The 23,981-nt window shown below is 39.5% G+C and overlaps 1 protein-coding gene and 1 non-coding gene across 2 annotated transcripts; one reads left to right on the top strand and one right to left on the bottom strand.

The window, feature by feature from the left end:
* Nucleotides 1-260: 260 nt before the first annotated feature.
* On the bottom strand, nucleotides 261-332 carry trnat-ugu. The gene has a single exon. It is a non-coding gene; the product is annotated as a tRNA-Thr (tRNA).
* Nucleotides 333-17,843: 17,511 nt separating this feature from the next.
* Nucleotides 17,844-23,010, top strand: LOC120720243 (dickkopf-related protein 2-like). Its single transcript, XM_040009890.1, has 5 exons — nucleotides 17,844-18,307; nucleotides 18,478-18,647; nucleotides 20,219-20,375; nucleotides 20,483-20,605; nucleotides 20,687-23,010. Exons 2-5 carry the CDS (start codon nucleotides 18,480-18,482, stop codon nucleotides 21,019-21,021), a joined length of 783 nt encoding a protein of 260 aa, XP_039865824.1. The 5' UTR covers nucleotides 17,844-18,307; nucleotides 18,478-18,479; the 3' UTR covers nucleotides 21,022-23,010.
* The last annotated feature ends 971 nt before the right edge of the window (nucleotides 23,011-23,981 follow it).

Genomic DNA, 23,981 nt, shown 5'->3' with positions numbered 1-23,981 from the left:
ATCGAACGGTTCAATATTGATACGAGTATTGTTGCACCCCTAATATATATATACATTAAGGTTCATACATATATTTATTCCTATACTTGTTTCTTGTATTTTGCCCACCTGTGTTGTTTGTGAAGCTTGCACACCCAATTTTTATTCACATCTTGTACCAGTAATGTGGCATGACAATAAGAGCTACTTTGATGTGAGACCTTGTGAAACCTATTTCTAGTCCCTGGTGTGCACATATGTACCATTCAAGCTCACAGGAAAGGTATGGATGGGATTTGAACCCACGATTTTTGGTTTACAAGACCAACGCCTTACCACTTGGCCACCACGCCTCACATTAGCTTGCTTAATGTACACTTGCATACATACAGAGACTGCTTCCCTTGAGTCTTCTAACATTGTGTGACAACATCAACTTTGATTTTTCATGTTTGCTAAGCATCACAGTCAGTCAAGACAAATATTATTGAAACTGTAGTAATATTTGAAAATATAAAGATTTTTATGTTTGTTTCTTTTTCGCAGGTCAATAAAAATGTACATAGGACAGTAAAATCCTGAGGCACACCATCTTGCTTTTCAGCAGCAACAATTTTGTGCATCAAAGCATACTATTGCTATTGCTAATTAATAAAATCATTTTTAAAGGAACAATTGATACTAAAATATAAGAAACTGAGAACACAAAATCCTGAGCTCATAAAATGGCTCAAGGAACCAGATCTTAAAAAATTGGCCAAAATCAAACCTGAGCAATGCATGCGACCAGGGATGGAAATTACCACATGCCACTGTAAATTTATGAAGTGGTGTTTAACGTCTTAATGCATGCTAAATCATCCAGGTCAGTAAATCTCCAAAAGTTGATTCTGTTCATCTGGACGTAGCGTTTTCAGTGTACACCATAGCTGGATTGGCCATCGGCCCACCGGGCCCGGTGGGCCGATGGCGGTTTTCCGTTTTTATGGGCCGATGGGGTTTTTTTTTTGTTTTTTTTCCGTAACGGTATAAACACTGAAAGGTGGTGGATTGGCCAGATGAAGGGAGATGTGTAAAAATAACTTAGTTGTTTGGTGGTGGCTATTGCGGAGCTTCCACAGATTCAGTAACATTAGCAAGTGGTGGAGGCCAGCAGATGCAACACGCTGGCAGGTTGATGACAGAAAGGCAGAAGGAGCAGAGACCCGAGGCGGTGAACTGAACTTCAGGTAAGAAGTTATGACCTGCAGTCTATCTGGGTCATATATAAACCAAGTTTAGGTGGAGTTTATCTTTGTTGTGCTGACTTTTTACTCGTACTGTGTACTTGCTAGCATGACAGAGTTTATATACTGCTGGGCGGGTGCTATGATGTTACTGATGTTGAACTTGTTTTATTTTATTTTATTTGTAAGGTTAGTTATTAGAGTTTCCAACTGTCCCGTAAAAAATGGAATCGTCTCGTATTGAGGTAAAAAGGAACATTTTGTCCCGGACTTCAGCTACAATGAAAAAGGCACAAAGCTGGAGTTATTCTGTGTCTTTGCTGCACAGCTGCCTCTTCTTCTCTCATTCTCTCCCCTCTCTCTCCTGTTTCTACATCAATCATGAAACTGATCAATGATCAGCTGATCGGCTTTTCTCTCTTGTTTGTTTATCTCCCACTTTGCACCAGAAAGAGGAAACCAGCAGATGTCGTGCTAAACAGCAGCAGCACGTTTAAGCTTGATCAGCTGTTGTTAGAATTTATTTAATATTAATTTCTAGTATCAGCTGATGTTTGCTGGAGCCACAGCTGTAAAGCTGCTGGTCATGATGTCGGTTTGGATATGTGGTGAGAGGGAAACATGCAGATGAAACCAGGAGATGTCCTTACTGAATCATCAGAGCTGAACAGGTGATGGAGAAACAGGTTCACCTTTTAGGTGACATGAATGAGTTGAAGGGAAGTTATGAACTGTTTCTGACAGACAAATAACACCAGGATCCTTTTCTAAGTAGCTGACAGCTGGTAACTGTGCAGGGGCGGGTCTAGCAAAGTTTTGCCAGGGGGGCAGGTAGGGCATTAACAGGGAAAGGGGGCACAAAGAAATACTTTTCTTTGTTATGTCATTTAAAAACTTTGAATAAATAATTATCTGAAAACAAACGTTTTCATCTGATGTAAAATATAGAAATCCATTATTGTACATAGTAATGTTTTTGAGGGTCCCAACATAATTTCTTCAGAAGTAGCTAAGTACTGGACATGATGCCAGTATTTTCCCACATTTTCTAGATACTGCACCAGTACTGTGTGTAAAATGCCATCAAAAAGTCAATTAAGTTTTATTCTTTCTCATCTGTCTTTCTGTCTCCTTTCACTTTTTAAAGGTTGCCATGTTAGAAAAATATTTTGCCCTGCTGTTTATTGATGTGGTAAATGAATGCTTTATGAAAATATATCTAAATCTGTCATCAGTAATCAGTAATGATCATGTCGATCCTCTAGTCTTCTCTGTCTTAATTTCAGGTTTTCACCATGTGTTGTAGATAGTTCAGGAGGTAAACTCGACCAAGCAGTCTACTTTCAGGTACTGTTTAGAATACCAGAATAGGGAGGATGGTGTAGGTCTAAGTTTATTAGACTGATACATATATACCAACAAGACAGTGTACATCACTGTGACAACGGCGTTTGTTTTCATTCAGAGGATTTATGGTTTTTCCTATAATACCTGGTGGGCCGGTCTCTAGTCAAAATGCCCGGGAAGATTTTTTGTCACAGTTCAGCCCTGGTGTACACGACTACCCAAATGAGTCACCCACTGCTATGTTTAGAAAAAACGTACAAAGGATTAATGTACTGACCTGATTTTCTGGACCCAAAGACTACCTTCAACTACTAGACCATGTACAACAACAGCCACATAGAAAATATCCTTTCACATGTAGCATGTGTAAGTTTGCCCCATGAATACTAAAGGTATGGATCAGGATTGAAGACCTAGACCCACGCCTTTTCACTTGGCTGCCATGCCACATTTGGCTTTACTGCAGTCACATAGTGACAGTCATGGAAGTGCTTCCTGAGGCCTACAGCTATCATTGCTCCTCCTGTTTGGTCATCAGGAAACTAGCCTGTCTACAGACATCAACTGCAGATTGCACAGTCTTTAATTCAGTGTACTGTCAGGCTCACACAGGGATCACATATGCAGTGTAGTATGCTATGATTTCCTTCAATATTTTGACCCAAAACTCGTAATATAAACACGACAACTCAACTTGTGTAAAGTACTTTCGACTGGGCGTTGTGCACCTGGAGTTGAGTTTTTTGACCAATGCATGAAACCATGTATTAAAAAATGTCAGCTATTATCATCGTAGAACTTTATTATATGGCGCCCGTTCTTATGTTCTTATGTTTGAGTCTAAAGGCTAATTTTTAGCACAGGAGACTCCTTTTTCCTTCTGATTTGTAAACTCTCTCCATAATCTTTAAATATTACTTAGTGGCAGAAGACTTTTGCTGCATCGATGTCTGTGTTTAATATCATCATCCAATATAATTTTTTCATATCGCACAGATCACGGTTTCATTTCCTTCCATTTTCCTTGTTTGTCAGTTGAGACCTTTTTCTGGTCATCAGTTCTTCCTGCGACAACTGCAACACATCTGAGGGGTATTTTCACTATCAGCTCTTTTTCTTAGTTATAACAGAAGGAGGACTTTGCCTCAAGTGTCTCTGAAAAATGTTTGCTATCTTGTTTGAATTTTCTTCCACAATTTATAAAGTATTTATGAAAACCCTTGAATGAGTCTGTGTCAGTCTGTGTCTGTGAATGACCAATGGAGCAGCAGAGAGGAACTGCAACATGCAAACAGAAAATAACAATATGTAAAGAACAAACTAACCTCACAACATTTATATGCAGCTGGGGCTTCCTGTTTGAGACACCTGACTAAAACTGAAACCTCTTTTGGTTTTGAGAAACTTCTGCAGCACAGCAGCTTCTCACTGACTCTAAAATATCTGAGAATGTGAGGACAGTGAACTTTGTTTCTGAGTCCCAATTGAACCACCCTACCATGTTTTACTAGGGACTCTCCCTCTGACTCACTGTTGTTAACGGTTAACTTAGCAGGTCGTGAGTCACTTCTTCTTCCCTGTTTGACAGCATGGAATTACCTCAGTACCAAAAGACTTTTTTCTTTGCAGTAAAATCTAGCATCTCAGTAAGCTGTTATTACAAATGTAAAACATCAAAAGTATCACTGACACACACAATAAATGTTGCCTTAGATTTTTTTTAAAAATGTGACACAAACACTCTCTCTATCAAGTAGATGCCAAAAAAGGCAAATAAATCTACAAGAAACTGGACAAGTGAAGGACAAAACAATTTTGAGGCCTAAAAGATTAACTATATACAGGAAGATTATCTGAAAGTCATGTCATCAAAAAAATGGAAAGAGATCCAACACAGACCTGACACAGGACCTGAGAGATGCACCTGGCTCTTCAGTTGATCCAAGTACTGTTCACTCAGAAACAATGTCAGTGAAAGTCCTTCTTAAGGAAGAGGAAACGGGGAGACAAAGCTGAGGTGTGCTAAACTACCCAAGAACTGGACTGAAAGTCAGTGGCAACAGCTCTGATGGAGTAATGAATCCAAACCTTGAACCTTGTGTTCAAGTTTTTCTCAGAAGGTAGGGAGAAGTTCAAGTGAGAGCTACAACAGTGAATGTCTGCAGCCACGTGTACAAAATGTCTGAGGAACTGTCATGGTTTGGGCTGCATTACAACCAGTGGTGTTTAGATCTTATAAAAATTGATGGAATTATGAACACAGAAAAGTAGCATCAGATTTTGATCCATCATGCAATGCCAACTAAAAAAGTTCTATTTTTCAGCATGAAAATGATGCCAAACACACTTCCAGTGCAGTAAACAAAACCCAGGTAGAAAAATACACAGCCACTGTCACGGTATGACAGTCCTCCGCGGCTGACCTCCTCGCTATGCTTGTGTTTGTTGTTTCTGTTAGTGTCTCCCTCTTTTTTTCTGTCTCCCTGTGTTTTTGCTTATCTCTCGCTCCCGGAGAGAGAGTTTAGGTTGCGACCGCTCAATCTGTAAGTGTCTAGCGCTGGAGGTAACTGCACCTTGAGGTAGCTGTAGCTCAGGCAGTAGAGCAGGTCATCTACTGATTGGAAAGGTGGTGGTTCGATTCCTGGCTTCCCCTAGTCTGTATACCAAACATCCTTGGGCAAGATACTAACCCCAAATTGCTCTCCCTTGTCTTGTTAGATTTGATTTGTCCCAGCTGTTCCCCATCCCCATATTATTCTTCTGTGTACTTATGTCCTCTGTCCTCTTTTCTTCAGTGTCAGGTTGTCTGTTGGTCTCGTCATGGTTCCATACTTACACATCTCAAGGGTTTTCCATGTTCAAGTTTTTGTTCGTCTTTTGTGTTTAGCATTTAGTTTTTCCCAGTTCAGTTCTACTTAGTTTCTCCCCGGTGTGTTGTGCTTTTTGTTTTTGTACCTTTTTTCAGCCTAATTAAGCAGCTCGCCTTTGGTTATAAGTTTTCTTCTTCGTTCCTTGTGTCTGCATTTTTGGGTCCTCCTCGTAGCGCCATACAGTCTGCCTCCGCCAGACTGTGACAGCACCTGCCACTCATCAGCCTTCATTAGCTGTGCGGCTTACCATCAGAAGAGCGACCTATTTAGCAGTGTGGCTAAGCTCCAGTCGACACTGGATCATTGAGTCAATCCTCGTCAGTACGGCCGTGATTAATTGTGTTTGAACCTCGCTTATTGTTTAGAATTGCCTGCCATCATGTGTGTTTTTACATCAGGAATTGGGAACGGAGAGTGTCTTTTTACAAGAGTGGATCCGCGGGAGAAGTACAAGAGAGGAGCCACAGGTCGGAGCACGAGCACAGGATTGTTTGGAACTGTTTTACACTACACAGACACTTGCAACTCGAGAGAAATTTCCGGGACCTGCCTCAGAGAAGCCACAGAATTAATGAACTGTATATATCCTTCAACTTACTCACTGTAAATAAATTCACTGTTTTTTCCTGTTTTGTTTTTTTGTTTTTTTCGCTTTTCCCCTACCCATCCTTGACAATGAAGCACTACCAATCATAGATTGGCCTCCCCCAGAGACTTCAACATTACTGAAGCAGTGTGGAATCCTCTTGACGGAGAACAGAACAAAAGGGAACTATTCCTAAAGACTACTTAACCTTCTGGAGTCTGGGGTATAATTGGCCATTTTTTAATTGGCTTGCCTTGTGTGGTATCATTTTTTCCAATGCAGTTTTTTGTACAATTATTTAAAACTACTTACAGAAGATTTATGGCATTATTTTAGTGCCTCTATTCTGAGCGCACCTAAAAGAAAATTTGCAAGCACAAATGTTGCGTGTTGAGGAGAAAATTATTTTGAGCGAACAAAATTCATTGCTGCGTGCAAAAATCGGTGTTTGCGATTATCCATATACACACACAATAACAGCTCCTCTCGCTCAGTTGTTGGCATTTGCTCTTCCTCAGATCTGCTTTGTGCGCTCACAGACATCTGCGGACCTGCTCTAAGTGTGTCGTTCGCTCACAACATCTCTGCTTAGTGCGCGCTCAACTCTCTGTACACCGTTGTAAGTGTGCCACAAAACCAAACAATCACAGACTTGGATGCAAAAAATTCTGATTGACTGCTTTGTTCTCCAATCACCTCGCTAGCTACTGTAGCCAAACCCAGGCAAATATCCCAGAATGCATTTTGTCCAAAACTCAAATGAGGCAGTTAGGGAGGAACGCAGAGTGGCGGAGTTTGAAATATTACTCTTTCTGGATCACAAAATAAATTTTTTAAGATATTTTTTAAGGCGAGAATGGTGCTGTGTAAACGGTCCAGTTATGAAGCTGAATTTTAATCTTAGCAAAACCGATTTACTCAGGAACAAATCAAACACTGGAATAAACCAAACATGAACATTTAAAAGGTACCTAATTGATTTATATATCATGTATATATCATGTTTTGTTTTCGTTTTTTTTGTTTGTTTGTTTTTAAATTATTTATTTATGCAAGTTTCAATTTTTTTTTACACATTCACAAACAGCGGGACAGAGGAACACAGACAATAAAGACAACAAAAAGAAAGTCAAAACCAAAAAGCAGGAAAAAACAAACAAACAAACAAACAAAACAACAACAAAACAACAACAAAACAGCAACAAAAAACCAAACAAACAGAGCAACAGACCCCACAACAGGGTACACGGCCAGCACTTATTGAGAACAGCAGAGAAGACAAAAGCAAATGGTATACATGTCAAACACCAATCCACATTGAAGATCGAATCCAGAGATCGCTAGGAGGAGCCGATTCATAACAGTTATGGGCAACAGCTCAGAATGATAACAGTTAAGACAACGTGGTCAGGACCCAGGGTGTGGACTGTCCTTGTTAATGTGGTCTATAAAGGGACCCCATATCTTCCTGAACTTCTCCATGGAATCAGACGTAGAGAACCGAATTTCTTCCAGGTATAAACAGGAGACCATCTCCTCGAGCCACCTCTTGAAGCAGGGAGGGGAGGCAGATTTCCACTCCCCCAGAATCAGACGTTTGGCAATAACCATACCAAACATGAGGGCCTGTTGCACAGCAAAGGGAAGTGCCAAGGAGTTGCTGTAGCAGCCCAGGATCACCATAAGACAGTCAGGATACAGTTGCCTATAGTAAACAATGCTATAGAAACTAAAAATATAAAAAATCCAAGAGGCTGTAAGCGTAGAACAGAACCAAAAAAGATGGCCAAGAGATCCGTCCACAAGTTTACATTTATCACATTTGGGGGAAACGTTAGGAAAAATCTTGTTCAATTTGGTTTTGGAATAGTGCAGTCTATGGACTACCTTAAATTGAATTAACTGAAGCCGGCGTTAACAGAGCATAGTTTTATCGGGCTTAACACTTCTGCCCATAAATCGTCCGAGATAGCCAAACCAGTGTCCCTTGACCAAGCCTCTTTAATATGGCAAGAGGGGGCTGCCAAAGAAAAAAGATTAACAAGCTGAGAGATTAAGTGTTTTGAGTTGGGAGGTTCGTTCATTATATTGTAAAAGACATGCTGTATGGGGATGGTATCTAAATTTGAGAATGCTTGCTTGACATAATTCCTAATTTGTAAGTACCAAAAAAAAATGACTTGTAGGGAGGTTGTACTTTGTCTGAAGTTGAGCAAAAGAAGCAAAATGATTGTCAATATAAAGATCCTTTATAGCAGTCAACCTTTTAACAGGCCATTGTTTGAAAGCAGCATCCATTGTACTAGGCTTAAAGGTAGGATTGTGGCAGATCGGGGCAAAAGTTGGCATTTCCGGGAGGTTCAAGATTCTCTTGATTTGATTCAATATTTTTATAGAGTTGCAAAGAATAAAGTTATTACATGAGGGTGTACTTTTAATAACCAGTTTTGAAAATAAGATCGTTGGCAAGGATGCTCCAGTGCGCTCGATAGCAGTGCTAAGTTCCATTTCGAGCCATTTAGGGCTGGACCCGCATTCCACAGCATCACCAACTATAGGCAGATTCCAGAAGACCCAGGCTCTGGCATTACAGGCCCAGTAATAATGTTTGAAAACTGGAAGGCCCAGACCACCCTCGTCCGTGGGCTTTTGCAAGTGAGACTTCGAGATGCGGGGGGGCTTGTAGGCCCAAACAAAAGGCATGATAATGGCATCCAACGCTTTGAAAAAGGAAGACCTGAGAAAAATAGAAACGTTCTGGAATAGGTACATGAATTTAGGGAGCACAACCATTTTGATTATATTGATACGGCCAATCATTGAAAGTGGTAGACGTTTCCATTTATCTATCATACACTTGAGCTCATCAGTTAGAACCGAATATTAAGCCTGAAGAGGAGTTTTGAGTTCCTAGGGATGTTAATACCCAGGTATGAAAAATAATCCTGGGAGACCTTAAAGGGCAAACTAGACGACTTTAAAGGACTCCCACAAAACAGAGCCTGAAACTGCACCGTTATCATTGAATTGTAAAAATTCTGCAATTTTAGTAGATAGGTAATCCGTAAAAGAGTCATTTAGATATAAAGAGGGGTTGAATTTCTCCCCAATGAAGTGTCTTGCCCAAGGACACAATGACCGAGACTGTCCAAGCCGGGGCTCGAATCGGCAACCTTTCGATTACAAGGCGAACTCCCAACTCTTGAGCCACGATCGCCCATAACTAAAAAACTGTGATAAGTGGAACTAATCACTTTCGAAATAAGCCTGGAATCAATAAGAAACAGTTAATTCTACTGAAACTGCCATGGACAGGGGAGAAAAAAAAGAGTATTGCTTTTGTAACGGATGCTGGTGCCTCCAAATGTCAACCAAGTCCAAAGATTTAGTAAGAGTATTGAGTACAGAAACAGCTCTCAAAGTTGGGGCCAGGGACACAGAGGACCTATCCAACAATGGATCGAACTAACAATTAAAATCACCACCGATAATGATATTATGGTCATTGTATTGTGAGACGAGATTGAATATTTTACTAAAGAAGTCAGGGTATATATCATGTTTAACGAAAGACCATATATGGATAATCGCAAACACTGAAATACATTTCTTGCACACAGAAATGAATTTTGTTCACTCAAATTAAACTTCTGTTTGCTCAAAATAATTTTCAACATGCAACATTTGTGCTTGCAAATTTTTTTTTACGTGCACTCAGAATAGAGGCACTAAAATAATGCCATAAACATTCAGGTGTCACAATAAAATGCCACAAAAATTATTTGTGCAGTTCCTGTTTCCCATCCACAACACTACGGAGGAGCAGATCACAGGCATGACACAATTTTTCAGTGGGTTGGTGCACTTTCCCACTGGTGAGAAACATGTATGTTTTTTTTTCACTTGTCCTTTAAAATTCAAATTTTTACCAATTATTTCTGCACTACACATGGTGAGAATATTCAGGAAAAAACATGGTGTAAATTATTTATCATAACTCTGTCTTTACTTGGTCTATCAACACAATTAAAAGACTGTTATACAGTTTAAAGTCCACACTTTCAACATAGAGACTAAAGCATGATTCATCTTGCTGATATGTCATCTTAAATTGGTGATGTGATTTTATTGCGCCAGTACCTCAGTCGACTCCAGAGGGTTAAAGAAATTATAGGAAAGCTTACCTAAAAGAGTCCAAGCTGTGTTGAGGAATGAAGGTGGTCATATCAAACTCTGTACAAACTCTGTATGTAAAATGTTTACGCATCTTTCAAGTGATTACTGCACCTATACTCATTGTCCTCAAGACTTTTGCACAGTATTGCATATATATTTCAAAATAAAACAAATACAACGAAAACCCCCCAAAAGTTGATTCTGTTCATCTGGATGTAATGTTTTCAGTGAAGAAACATTTCATCACACATCCAAGTGACTTCTTCAGTCTCAGCTGACTGCAGGTTTCCCCAATCTTATAAACAGTACATTTGCATAATGGGTGAAACTAACACTACTGAATGAACAACTGGTTGTGACATCAGTTCATTTATCATTAATATACAAATTGTCATGACCACTGATCAACAACCGCTACGTCCAGATGAACAGAATCAACCTTATTGGATTTACTTATCTGGTTGATTGAGCATGCATCAAGACAGCCCAGTGGAAAACTGAAAGCACTGCCTCCATTCATGTGATTGTTAGAAATCTTAGGTTTTTAGCTAATCCATCTAGCTAAAATTCTGCACAGAAACAAATGAGAAACAGAATAAATATGTTTAGGGAACTAAGTAATAGAAAATATAAAGAGATAACTAATAAATAAATAAAAACAAGGTTAATAAAAGATTGACAAGCACATTACACCACAGATGTTACATTATGCAAATTATTAACAGCATACATCCCCTTTCAGTGCATTGAACGGGACATCCCTTTTGGCAGGTTTGGACTTCCATACCTTGCGCCTGTTTTACCGGTCTGTTACGTTTCCAGTTGTATGGCTCGCTGTGATTTGAAAGTCATATAATAAAACGGGTTTTTTACTTGTCCTAGAGATGTGTCAAAGCGACGAGGGTGCCTGGTCTTTAAGAGGTTTTCTGAGACTTTATTCAGAATGTAGTCCCCTTAAAAAGTTGTACGTTTACGAGACAAACAGGGATTAAACATAAAACGACTGTTAAAAAATCCCATACCTGGTCCAGTCGGCGGGTAGAAGTGAATCACTCAGACTCGTGAAAGGTTGTCCGACTGAAAAAGCCCGGAGCCTACAATGGCTGCTGTGAGGCAACAAATTTACCCAGAAACACCGAAAATAGTCGGCTTGCTACTCCAGAAATATGACTCGTACTTACAAGTCAAGATGCGGCTACGTCTTTCCTGTTCACAACCACAGTGACTCGGTTCTTTATCTTCCTCCTCTTCCTCCTCACTCTGTCTCGCTACATATGGGGCTGCAGACCGCTTTCAGTTTTCTCACCAAGGAGACACACTCAAAGTCACCCCGAGCATCTGTGGAAAGCATTAATGAACCTACAAAAAAACAAAAAAACAATTTAATCCATAAACGTTTCAGTTCAACAAGACTTAGGTACATTTAAAGTTATTCCAAGTGTTTTATGATGGAAAAAACCCACCGACTCCTTAATAAACAGCCTGAGGATAAAGTCAGTCTGAGCTCTCCAGATTAACTCAGCAGGCAGCAGCTTTCCACCCTCTAACGTTTCACCTGACCTGTTTACACATTTCACTACACCTATGGGAGTGTTCACACCCGATCCCCCTAGACCAACAAGCCTTTAAAATGAAGGAACAAAAGGCACAGAACAATAGAAACATTCAAAAACAACTGGGGAGACATAAAAATGACAGAACCAACACAATAACAACCAAAAAGTGAAGTAAAGTTTCTACAAAAAACACAAAGGCTGCAGACAGACATAAAGAAGTAAAATAAGTACAAAAAACTGTGAAATAGCCATAGTAATAAACCTGGTAAATTATCATTTTATATCACTGGTTAAACAAGGACAAATAGTGTGCAACTGAACCATCAAATACCTGCAAGAGTTCCGTGGACTTGTAATTGTTGCTCTTGTCAAAGAGCTTAAAATAAAATGTAATGTTTTATGTCTGGGTAGATGTCTGTGCAGAGGAGAATGGTGGCTAAGCTTTCATCTCTGTTGGAAAACATCCCCCACCCCATGCAGGAAACTCTGACAGCACTGAGCAGCTCCTTCAATGGCAGCCTGCAGCACCCACCATGTGGGACGGAGAGACTCTGCTGTCAGACTCCACAACAAAGACTTCACAGCTGACCAAACACAGACATCCACACATGTGCAATACCACCAAGTGTATTTTTTTCTGACAACATAGTATTTTATTCTATTGTATATATTATGTTATTTTTGTGTTATTCTATTCCATTGTTTTTCTTAATTTTTGCTGCTGAAACTTTGTACTGTCCACTTTCTGCTGTGACACTCCAAATTACCCCCATGTGGGACAAATAAAAGCTTATCTTATCTTATCTTATCTCATCTTATCTTATCTTAAAACATTATTATTATTATTATTATTATTATTATTATTATTATAACCAATGTTAATAGATGGTAAATTAATAGTTAATTAAAATACAACAGTTATGGGTGAGTTACAAATTATGTTTATTTAAATCATTCTATAAACATTTTTCACCATACTCATATTCAAGAGTATCAAAAAGAGATAGATACCAGGGCTAGTGTTGGTCTAAATCCACTGTTTATTTATATAAGTGATATATTGACCCAAATCAACTCTATCAGGGCCAGCAAGGCGAGCACTGCTTGCCCATTAAAGGATTTTTTGACTGTTCCCTTATTCACAAGCAGTTTGTACAGTGGGAAGCACGACTTTTGGTTTGGTAGAGGTTTTACGCTTGATGCGCTGTTACAACTCCAAAAGTATTTGTGTCTTCTCATCATAGAATTGGACTGTAAATATTTCACTTGCTAGGCAAACATCTAAACAATAGTATGATGTCAATTTTTTAAGATAAAATGCGATAAATTAAAACCAAAGGTAAGGCAAGCTTTTTCCCTGCAACTTAAACAGGGTTCTGTCCCAAAAGCTTCTCTCATCAGGTGTTTACACCATATTTTAAATTACTGGCATTGCAGCTGGCCACTGTCTCTGGAAGCAAGCTTAACCCTGCTTGAAATCTGTCCTGCATGTTGATGTAATTGAAGTCTCTGTGTCAAAACAATGGATTTAGAAAATTTAGAAGCCAGCAGCTCTTTATGGTTAGTTGCAAAATGTGGATAAACCTCTGGTCTTTGACATGAGCCTGATGGGAAACCAGAATATAGACAAGTTGCTGCTGGCTGAGCAGTTACTCAGCCATCGAGCACAGGCACCTGCAAGGTGACTATTGTAGGATATCTTGGACAGATTAGACATGCTGGGCTCAAATTTCTAAGAGCGCTGGTGAAAGGGCCAGGGCTGGTACTGGTACTGGTCCTCTGATGGGAGGCTGTTGTTTGTCTTTTGTCCTTCATAATTTTCTGATATTTTCTGTTTATATATCTAACCTACAGTGCATTGTAATGTTGATAGATAAATGGGACTTCAATACAACCCCAGTGCCAAAACAGGTGGAATTTTGTGTACAATGCAACTAAAAACATACAAATTATCAAACCTCTATAGGAGTTTATACTATAGAGTTATAAAATAATATGATTATTAAATTCATATTTCATTTACAAAAGAACATTAAAAACATATTAGAGGTTTAAAAGAAAAATATTAGCTAATTTTGAATTTGATGGCAGCAACACAAAAAAGTCAGGAGAGAGGCAGCAAAATGTTCAAAAACTACTAAGGAGAATCGCCTGAAGCAACATTTTGTAAATAACTAGGTTAACTGGGCAAAGGTTAATAACATTTATTGCAGCAGCTGGTCTCCTCAGTTCCCAGATGCTTACAGATTCTTGTTGAAATGTTTGGTTTTTGTTGTTAAGTGTGTGTAAGTGTTAAGTGTAGAAGTCTATGTGAAAGCAAAAGATATAGAGAAAACATCAGGGCTCAACCAGGCAGGATCTCAGATATCACAGACACATGATGATTCACTCACTGTAAATAAAACCAGTACCATGTTTAATCTTGGCCCTCGTGTCTGTTTGTTGCAGTTACAGATGTCATCCTAAGGGTGGAGTCATTGTTCTGTTGCTTTAACTTGCAACGGTGAGCAGCAGCAGCGCAGCAATGCAACAGAACATATTACTGGGGATAAAAAAATTTTTTCATACAAATATGTAAAGAGATTTGTCTTTATGACCTAACAAAGGCAACAAATAAAACACAGTTTTCTTGTTGAGAGTCATCTGGTAGAAGTACACAGTACAGAAAAAAAGTGTCATTCTGGACATTTCTTTACAGGGCAGAGCTGCATGTGAGAACACAACCTCATCACAATTGAGCTGCTGCTTAACCTCCCAGCTCCCTCTTTCATAGTGTCCAGCTCCGTCGCCTCAGCCACACAGAATATTTCCTGTAGTAACAACGTGTCTGAAGCTACTACTTCCTGCTGTGTGCTACATCAGAGAGAGAACAAGAGTGGAAAACATTCTGACCTGATTCTCCTTCTACCCACAGCTCATTTGTAAAAGCATAAAATTCATTCCTGAATAAAGCTTTGAATCAAACCGAGGAGTCCTCCTCTCACTGTTCCTGTGTGGTCAGTTTAACTTTTTCAGAGACAAACAGAGACGTTTGACTCTTTCTTTTCCTCATCACGCTAAACCTGCCTCCTCTTCTGTGTTTGTGTATATGTTGCATGAAAGCTCACTTGATGACTTCAATTCAATTTTATTTATATAGCGCCAAATCACAACAACAGTCGCCTCAAGGCGCTTTATATTGTAAGGTAGACCCTACAATAGCTGATGGGGGTCTACCTTACACCTACAACAACTTCACAAGAAAAACTAGTATGTCTTTTGTTTCTCTGAAACTTTTACTTTTTTATAACAATCGACTCCTCTGAGTCTTTTTTCATTCATTTACCTACTTTTGGTTTCTGAGCTGAAGTAGCCTAATAGTGCTTAGTGTATAGTTATTATCTCCAAAAAGTAACTAAACTGTTTTATTAAGAACTCAATTAATTGGACTTTAACCGTTTGTCACTCCAATGCCACTTCCTCATGCTTCTAAATCTGGCTGCTCCTCTGAAGCAGTGGAGTCAAGCATAAGGCCCAGAGACCAGGATCGATCAACAAGACTCTAAAGTGGCCCACTGGAAATGTGTAGGGGGGCACAGATTGTGGATTTTGAACTGTATTTTTAACTATAACTGTATTGGATTTATGATATATGGATTTCCTGTTTAACCTGTTATGTTGGCTCTACTGGGACTGAATGAACATCATGTTTTACTCAGGAAAACTTGTGAGTGATACCATAAACTCACCAGGAAGGTGGTCACTGTTTTACTCCTGCCGGTTATTGCCTGGATCATGAAGACTTTCACTAGAAAGAGGACTGGGATCCAGTGGACACTTTGGATGACTTTGACTTTGCTGATTATCTTACATTCCAGGGAATTAACATCAACAGGCCAAGAACCTGGAGGGTGAACCTCTAGAACAAGCAGAGTCCTTCACGTACATTGGCAGTGTGATAAATAAGCACATTTAACCAGATACAGATGTGATTATCAGGCCCAGATGAGGAAAACATCTGCCGACACACCAAACTGCATCAACACTTCTGACATGGAGACCTACAAAACCTGCCATGGACAAACTGAACATGGCAGTGCCTGAGCCAAACCCTTCCACCCCAAAACCTCAGCAACACAGCAGGTAGCACAATGGAAGAAAATAGTCTGAGATGAAGGTGGGATGACTTTGGTACTCCCTAACAAAGCCAAAAACACTAGAGACTCCCTCACTGGGAACCCATGAAGAAAGAGAAAGCAGGGACAACCATGAAACACTTTCCATCCAGTCAAGACCTTGTTCCAGACATCAAAGTGACAGAAGTGGGATCAAGACAGGTAGTAAATAAAACACAGACCGAGCTGGTGGGCAGGTGTAGATAGACCTTGTTCCATGAAGGGAAAAGGGGCTAGACTAACCTGAAGTGTTTTCTCATTCCTGACGCATAACATACCGACGATTTGTCATGTCCCGAGGCGGCCCATGGGAACGCGAAAGGTAACCTTCTGCATCCCTATGATATGTTCCAGATTGGGGATGAAATCCAATAGTATGACGCTCCCGACGCTAAGACATGTTCCAGCCATGTATTCCAGCCCCAAACCTAGCCTTAACGATAACCTTATCCCTAACCTTAACCACAACATCATGTTAGAAAGTGTTTCCAAAGCGATTCATGGTGAGAAAGTAAGATGAATGTACACGTGTAGATTCAGTCTTCTCATGTTTATTCCTGTTTCCGCACGTGTAACATAGGAACGTGTTGGGTGGCCGAAAGCGTAACATACCGACGATTTGTCACATAGTGTAGCATGTTATGCTTTTGGAGTGAGAACGTGTTGAATTTTTCATAGACTTCTATACATCTTATCAATATAAGAAATGCAAGACCTGACCCTCCTGCTGTTAGTGAACCTCCAGCTCCCCTGTCCCTTCGTATGTATAATGTGTTTTTTTAATGTTTCCCATGAGGTCTGTTAGACTAGTGATATCTCGCATACAGCTTCACTTTAAGACGTAAGTGCATGGTGCTAACAGCATCTTATTAATGTGGTTCGGTTAATTTACTGTAGACTAACTGACATTTCAGTAAGGGGATGTGTGAGTGTAATGCTGATCCTGTAGGTGTGTTAATCTGACGATTACAGCATCCAATCTTATCAACACAATAAAAACGCACGCACTCATGTGTTGTTCCTTTTGTAGGTGTGGAAAGGTTAAATGTGTCTGAGAAAGGTCATGGAGATGGAGAGATAAGTAAAAGGTTTGTGTGTGTAGGAGATAATAATGGATTGCGTTTATATAGTTTACTTACTATATACTATCCCCTATTCATTCACACACTGGTGGAGGCTATAGTTGTAGCCACAGCTGCCCTGGGGCAGACTGACAGAAGCGAGGCTGCCATATCGCACCATCGGCCCCTCTGGCCAACACCAGTAGGCAGTAGGTGAAGTGTCTTGCCCAAGGACACAACGACTGAGACTGTCCGAGCCGGGGCTCGAACCGGCAGCCTTTCAATTACAAGATGAACTGCCAACTCTTGAGCCACGATCGCCCCAATGTACAAGCTGTTGTCACAATTCCACTTCAGGCTGAAATATTTTTATTCCTACACACTGTTAATTACTCCTGAAGATAAGCCCTTTGGTCACTTTATCACCAGATTTAGGTTTAATGGGCTTTTTATTAAAAGAATCACTGATGTGGAGACACAAGAGTGCGAGCAGGTCAGTCTTTCCTGCCATTTCAGTGATATATCAAAATGAGAGCTCAGATTACTGAGATCCTCACCACTACCACTTCAAGGAATTTCACATACAAGTGAGTCAGAAGGATAGCCTAATCCATAGCCCCATCAATCATATTGAATGGATATGTAGTTTGATTAAAACATCTGCTGAAAACACATTTTAGAAGGACAGCATTTTTTTGTATTTATTTTAATTTTTTATTATATATATATTTGCGACAATTAATTTGGGTTTACCTTCACTTGTACTTGTATATGAACGTATAGTTTGTTGTTTTCAATATGCATTTCATTTCATTTCGTATATGTGTGTGTATGTGTGTGTGTGTGTGTGTGTGTGTGTGTGTGTGTGTGTGTGTGTGTGTGTACTTTTCCACTTTTTTATACCCCATGTTTCAGGTTTCCCAGTAAAACTTCTGTTTTTCAATGGGACTTTTGAATGGCAAAAACAGCAAACTCACCATATGGAGCTTTACAGCTAAACAGTGCCTCCGCTGTCACCCTGTCACCTGCATCCACGGCTGCAGGTGACAGGGTGGGGGTATCGATGTGAGCGTTGCAGGGGCGGGTTAGGGCTCCGCGTGACCAAGGGTGTGGGAGGATCGGATTTGTATAAAGTGGATCAGGGTCCGGGTTCCTCTCACCTGTCCTGCACTGAAGGACAGGACTGAAGCGAAGGCTCGTCTTCTTATTCTTATTTTCGTGCGCTCCTGGGAGTTGGTTTAATTAAAAAAGAAAAAAAAAAAGGAAGCAACGGGAAATTTAAACCTGCAGCAGCAAACTGCACGGGACTGTGACGATTTACTTCCATCCATTAGAAAGTCTACAGCTGAAAAGTGAGTGATTTTATTTGCTGGTTTAAATGGAAAACATTTAGACCGCTGCTGTCTCTTGTTTATTCTTGTGGAGATATTAAAGTCCGTATGTTTAAGAAAGGATGATGATAATGGTATGTCAGTACATGAAGTGATTTTAATCACAGTGTCTAATGAAATCTTGATTGCAGTCATGAGCCGCTGGTTGGTGCTGCTGGTCAGTTTCGGGATCGCGCTTTTGGCGTGTTCTCGCTGCGGGCAGGCGCGCGTCGGACAGAATTCCGTCAGTACGGAGATCCTCGGGGACAGTGACGCGCTGCCGATAAACAGGAGCGCGTGGGAGCCGAGAGTGGACCTGACGGTGAGTGTGTTACCACGATGCGTGTTTCAGTCTGAGGGGGTTCACAGAAGTCTCAACAAGTCTGTGCTTTCAAGTCAATCAAATCAAACATTTGCCTCTCACACAATTTAAAGTTCCACTTCATGGAAATGTAATGGCAAGTAAGAAATGAGTGAAAAATTTATTTTTATAGGAACTTTCTAGTTGGATAAAACAAAGGGCTAATCAATTTAAAAGCCAAAACAGCATTGGTTACAAAAGCACATTTAAAAAGATGAGTTTTTAGCTGCTTTTTAACCGAGTCCACAGATCTCACTAGATTATATTTACATATATAAATATGACTTTTACCTAATTTACTACTAATTAAAGTTAGCTAACAACTTTAGCTAAAATTTTAGCTAAAGTGTTTCTAAACTAAATGGACAGGGGATTTTTGTTTGTTACGATGTATTGTAAATTTTATTGACCAAACTATTACAGTGTTACAAAGCTCATTAAAATTTTATTGGCCTTTAATCTTTAGTTGTATCGAAAACGTTAGTTTAGTTGACTCTTTCCTACTCCCTGTAAAGTCATGTGCTGCTGACAAAGCACTTTTGGACTCGGGTCCTTTTCATTGTTAAATAAAACACACACACACACACACACACACACACACATATATATACAGAGAGAGAGAGCGAGAGAGAGAGAGATATGTTTATTTGCAGTGTTGTTGCAATGTTTCAAAAGCTTTGTTGACTGAACATTATTGGTTACATTGCTTCAGTTTGGCAGAAGTTTTGGTCTTTATTTGTTGTTTCAAACGTTTGATTGGTGGGAATATTACAAGTCTGTATTCACTTTCAAATTACAGGTACCATCTGGGTTACCAGTCACTTATAATATTTACATGTTTCTAAACATTATCATCAAGAACATCACATTGTTTCAAAAAGTTCATTGGCCTTTTTTATCAGCAGGATACTGTTTCAGGTGCATTTCTCAGCTGTTATGATGCTGTAAGCTTTCATGATAAAAAAAAAAAAACTATGATGGTGTTTTAAAATTTCTTTGGCTTTCAACATCATCGGGAAGGATAATAAAAGGTTTCTTTGGTTTATCAACTGGACTGTTTTGCCCCAATGTACAGTTTTAAGTTGTAATGTTGAGGTGTACTTTAGAAGAGTGCTACAAAATTAAACGCTGATAATTCTGCGTTGAGCCTATGATGTCGCCTATGCAAGCCTATAATGAGTCGATGACATTTATGATCCATTGACAATCAGAGAATATGCATTTCTAGCCAGAAATGCATATTCGGATTTCAGGCCAATCACAATATTTGAAGACTGTGTTTATGTTACATGCAGTTACTTTTTCAGAGAGGTCTGCAGTTAAGACTTACCTATGGCGTAGATTTAGTCCAGAAGTATAAATCTCACATAAAGTGACTCAGGGCAACTGTCACTGCAAGTCAGAGTAGTCTAAGCCCTCCGTTTGTTATTTCATGCTATTTTTTCACCAGTACGAAAAGATCACCTTAAATTACAAAACGAAAACCAGGTTCATTTGTTACTCTGTAATAATGTTTGTGTGTCTGTCTGCAGGTCTACCAGTGCATGAGTGACCTGGAGTGCAGAGAGGGGAACTACTGTCACACCTCCTCAAGACGTCCTGCCCACTCCCACTGCAAGACCTGCCGCAGAAGGAAGAGGCCCTGCCTCAGGGACACAATGTGTTGCCCCACCAACCGCTGCAGCAACAGTTTAGATGCTCCTCTACAGAAAACTTCAGTTTAACATTAATGACAATAAACTATTCATAATTAAAATTTTATCAAGTGTATTATCTCTATGTTCTTCCTCCGGCAGATATTTGTGTTCCTGATGTGGACAGCTTTGTGTCTGAGAGGATTCCAAACACTGATGGAGCGCTAAGCCCACTCACCAAAAAGAAAGGCGGGAGGCAGGAAGCCAAAGGATCCCCTGGCAGAAGTGAGATTAGTGTTATAAACCCGCAGTATGTTTCCCCCTGCCTCCTTCATGTTTCTCTAAGGGTTTGTGTGTTTGTTTCAGGTCAGGTCGGGAATCCTTGCTTGCGCTCATCCGACTGCTTGGACGGTCTGTGCTGCGCCCGTCACTTTTGGACTCGCATCTGCAAGCCCGTGCTACGTGAAGGACAGGTTTGCACGCGACACCGACGCAAGGGGAACCACGGTCTGGAGCTGTTCCAGCGCTGTCCCTGTGGGGACGGACTCATCTGCCGGACACTGCGAGAACCCGGTACCCAACTAGCTGCAGTGTCACGGTTCAACTTCTCGGCAACCTCATCTCGCTACTCCTCAGGACTGTCTTCAGGCTCTGCATCACCAGCCAAGGCAAGGCTTCATGTGTGTCACCGATCTAAATGAAGTGGACAAACCAAAAGAATGACTAAGGACTAGTGAGTTGCTCTTTTTGCCAATGACTTACCTCAGAGACAGAAAATGAAGACCTGTGGAATGAAGGGAGGGGTGAATAACATAACTTGTTACATGCATGACAACACCCGTGGCCCCTCCCCCACTACTTTTTACAGTGTTCCTACATGCTAATGCTAATTAGCTTCCTGCCAGGCTGCACTGACAGGCAAACTCAGCAGGAAGTGAAACTCTTTGTGGTGCAGATCTTGTTTCCTCATTTGTGTCTAGACAAGCAGAAACCACTTTGAAATCCAGTTTGACCCCATTTGCACCACCACGAAAAGAACCGGTGTTTGATCCCTAATGCATATCTGCTGCAACTGCCTCCAGCACATGTATTCATGTGCTGAGATTTTGAAGAAACCTGAAATGAAAAGGTTTTGTTTTCATATTCCCAAAACAAAGATAACATCATTACTTCGTTACTAAAGAGGAAAAATAGTTATCAAACAAACCTGTATTAGCTAAAACGTTGAATTAAAACTAAGAAGGAATTCTGAACTCAATCTTCAAACACTTCTCCACAATTTCAACCTGTAAAGAAAAAAGAAAATAAGCTTTTACAGGTGTTAAACTAGGTGATGATTTTCAACTGAAGCACTCAAGAGGTGCAAATATTACTCTAACCCATTGGACTTCAGAGACCCAAGCGCTAAATTTTCTGAAAAAATACATTTGTAGTTATATAATGTTACAGTAAAATAATGTTCCAAAACAGTGCCTCAAATATGTTAACCTTCGCTTCTTTTGTCAAATCAGAGGCATCTAAAAAAATAATAATGTGCTTGATGCTGGAGCACAAAATTATACCAAGAACCTCCAAATTTAATATTTTCTTTAGGAAAATTTATAGTAATGATAAAATAAGGAACCAAAAATTCCAAAAAAAAAAAAAAAAAGACAAAATAATTCAATAAAATAATTCAAACAGTTTTTTACACAAACACATTTAAAAACATCCTCAAGTTTCAGGTCTGAGGCCTGTCGAGAGGAATTACTTTCCTGTAAGTGGTGTCTGTATATTTTTGAGTTAATGTTGGTGTAAATATGTATCAGATTTAATTGGTTGTAGCACTCTGCTGATTTTATACCAGCAATTATAAAGGAAATTGTAATGTAACATAAAACTATTTGTCAATCTAAGTTGAACATAGTTGAACTCCTTAATATTTACCTTTTAAGCTATATGGCTGAAAGTATGCCATGTTTGGAAAGTGTAATGTCTGATAACAACCCACAAGATTTAAGCTTTCATTTCCAATCATAATCAGTTATTTTTTCTGTTTCATTATTGTTGGGATACTTGTAAGATGCCCATTTCTATTGGATTTGTTATTGTTTAGTAGCAGTTAGCTTGTAGCAAGTGGTAGCCTAGTTAGCTAACATCATAATAAATGTAAGTTGTGACTGTGATTGTTGTTCTTATTTGTTTTTTGTGTATCTAAACAACAAAATGGGCTTAAGTATATTTGTTTTGTGTGTTAATCTAAGATGTGTTAAACTGTTGTGGCTTTGTATAGAGCTAATGCTGCAATTTTGGTTAAAAGTAGCGTTTAGCATACTTTAGACAGAAAATCTATCATTAGGAGTTCTGTTCTGAACTGAGAAAAATTATAGTTTTTAAGTAGAAAGGAGACCAGTAAGAAGGATCCCTAGGCTCTCTGGTCACTTGAACAATACAATGCAGTAAGATTTAACTTGAGTACATAAAACTAGTGGTTAAATCACATCCTTCTCATGCTTTAATATCTGTTACAGAGAGCCCTGCATCTGCTCAGACCACATTCTTATTTAATGTTTTTCCACTTAGCCGATGGGCACTGATAACACAAGCTAAAGTGGGAAAGGAATCATCTCCAAAGGTTTGTAAAGAAAGAGGTTAAGTGAGGTCTGATCTGATAAAAACCGTTTTAAAGGTCTACAAGAATAAAACTACAATCTGATGGCATGTGGGTATGACCATGTAAGGGTTTGTTTGTTTGTTTGTTTCCTAAAACCTTCCTTCCAATTGATTGTGATCTTTTGAAGGTCTAGACAGGACAACAGAAAAGAACATGTGTTGGTTTCATTGTGGCTGGTAGCTGCTGGGCATAGCTGTTCTCGCTCTGTGTATGGTTGTCATAAAGATAACAAACACACACAGTGTTTTCCATACCCCTCCAGCTGTGTTTCCCAGCTTCCCTGTTCACATATATTCTGCGTGGGTGATTTATCTGCATGAGCGTCACGTTCCTCGTTTCCTTCCTAAGTTTTCCTTGTTGCTCTCATGATAACCTGATTCTTAGCTCTTAGCTTAGTTCCTCCAATCACCACTTGAGGCTGACTCCAACAGAGAGTCCATCCCAAAGAATCCATGTTAAAATAAACTAAGCATTTATGGTTTTGGCCTAGATAGCTAATCTGCCCCTTCATACTACCATTACCAGCGGGTGATTTCTTTGTTATTATAACTTACTTTTTAAAATTGTATTAAGGTTTAAACTTTGCATTATTATCCGCATGGTCTCAGTGAATGAAAGCAGGATATAAGACAACATGTAGTCTACTATATGTATATGTTTGGACCAAACCGGTAAAAATCCCCTTTCTTCTACTGTATTGAAATGTAACTACACAATTAATCAACGAATTAACTTAATGTAAGAAAAAGAAGCGTAATTGCAACAATATGTCTCGGTTTTTCTACATGACAATGAAATGCAGCTGTAGTAAATGAAAGAAAGTGAAAGTGTTTACAATTACAAAACCATCATTTTGGTGTCATATGAGGCTGCGGCTATGGGGCAGGTCTTTATTGGTAAGAAAAGTTGTAAATCTGTTAAAAGAAAAAAAAATACAATTAAAAGTTCAAAATTTATGTCCTCCTTCACATTTTCCAAAGTCGTCCAACATGCTAGATTGGAGTGTTT

Source organism: Simochromis diagramma, unplaced genomic scaffold, assembly GCF_900408965.1.
Source record: "Simochromis diagramma unplaced genomic scaffold, fSimDia1.1 OVJJ01000566.1, whole genome shotgun sequence".
Lineage (NCBI taxonomy): Eukaryota > Metazoa > Chordata > Actinopteri > Cichliformes > Cichlidae > Simochromis > Simochromis diagramma.
Note: the sequence above shows the minus strand (reverse complement) of the source record. Positions and strands in the feature narration are given on the sequence as shown.

Bases quoted from the DNA above. Each gene is read 5' to 3' on its own strand.
- LOC120720243 (XM_040009890.1), top strand. From the start codon at position 18,480: ATGAGCCGCTGGTTGGTGCTGCTGGTCAGTTTCGGGATCGCGCTTTTG. The intron at 18,648-20,218 runs GTGAGTGTGTTA...GTCTGTCTGCAG, and splicing joins AGCCGAGAGTGGACCTGACG to GTCTACCAGTGCATGAGTGA. The intron at 20,376-20,482 runs GTTTAGATGCTC...TTCCTCCGGCAG, and splicing joins CACCAACCGCTGCAGCAACA to ATATTTGTGTTCCTGATGTG.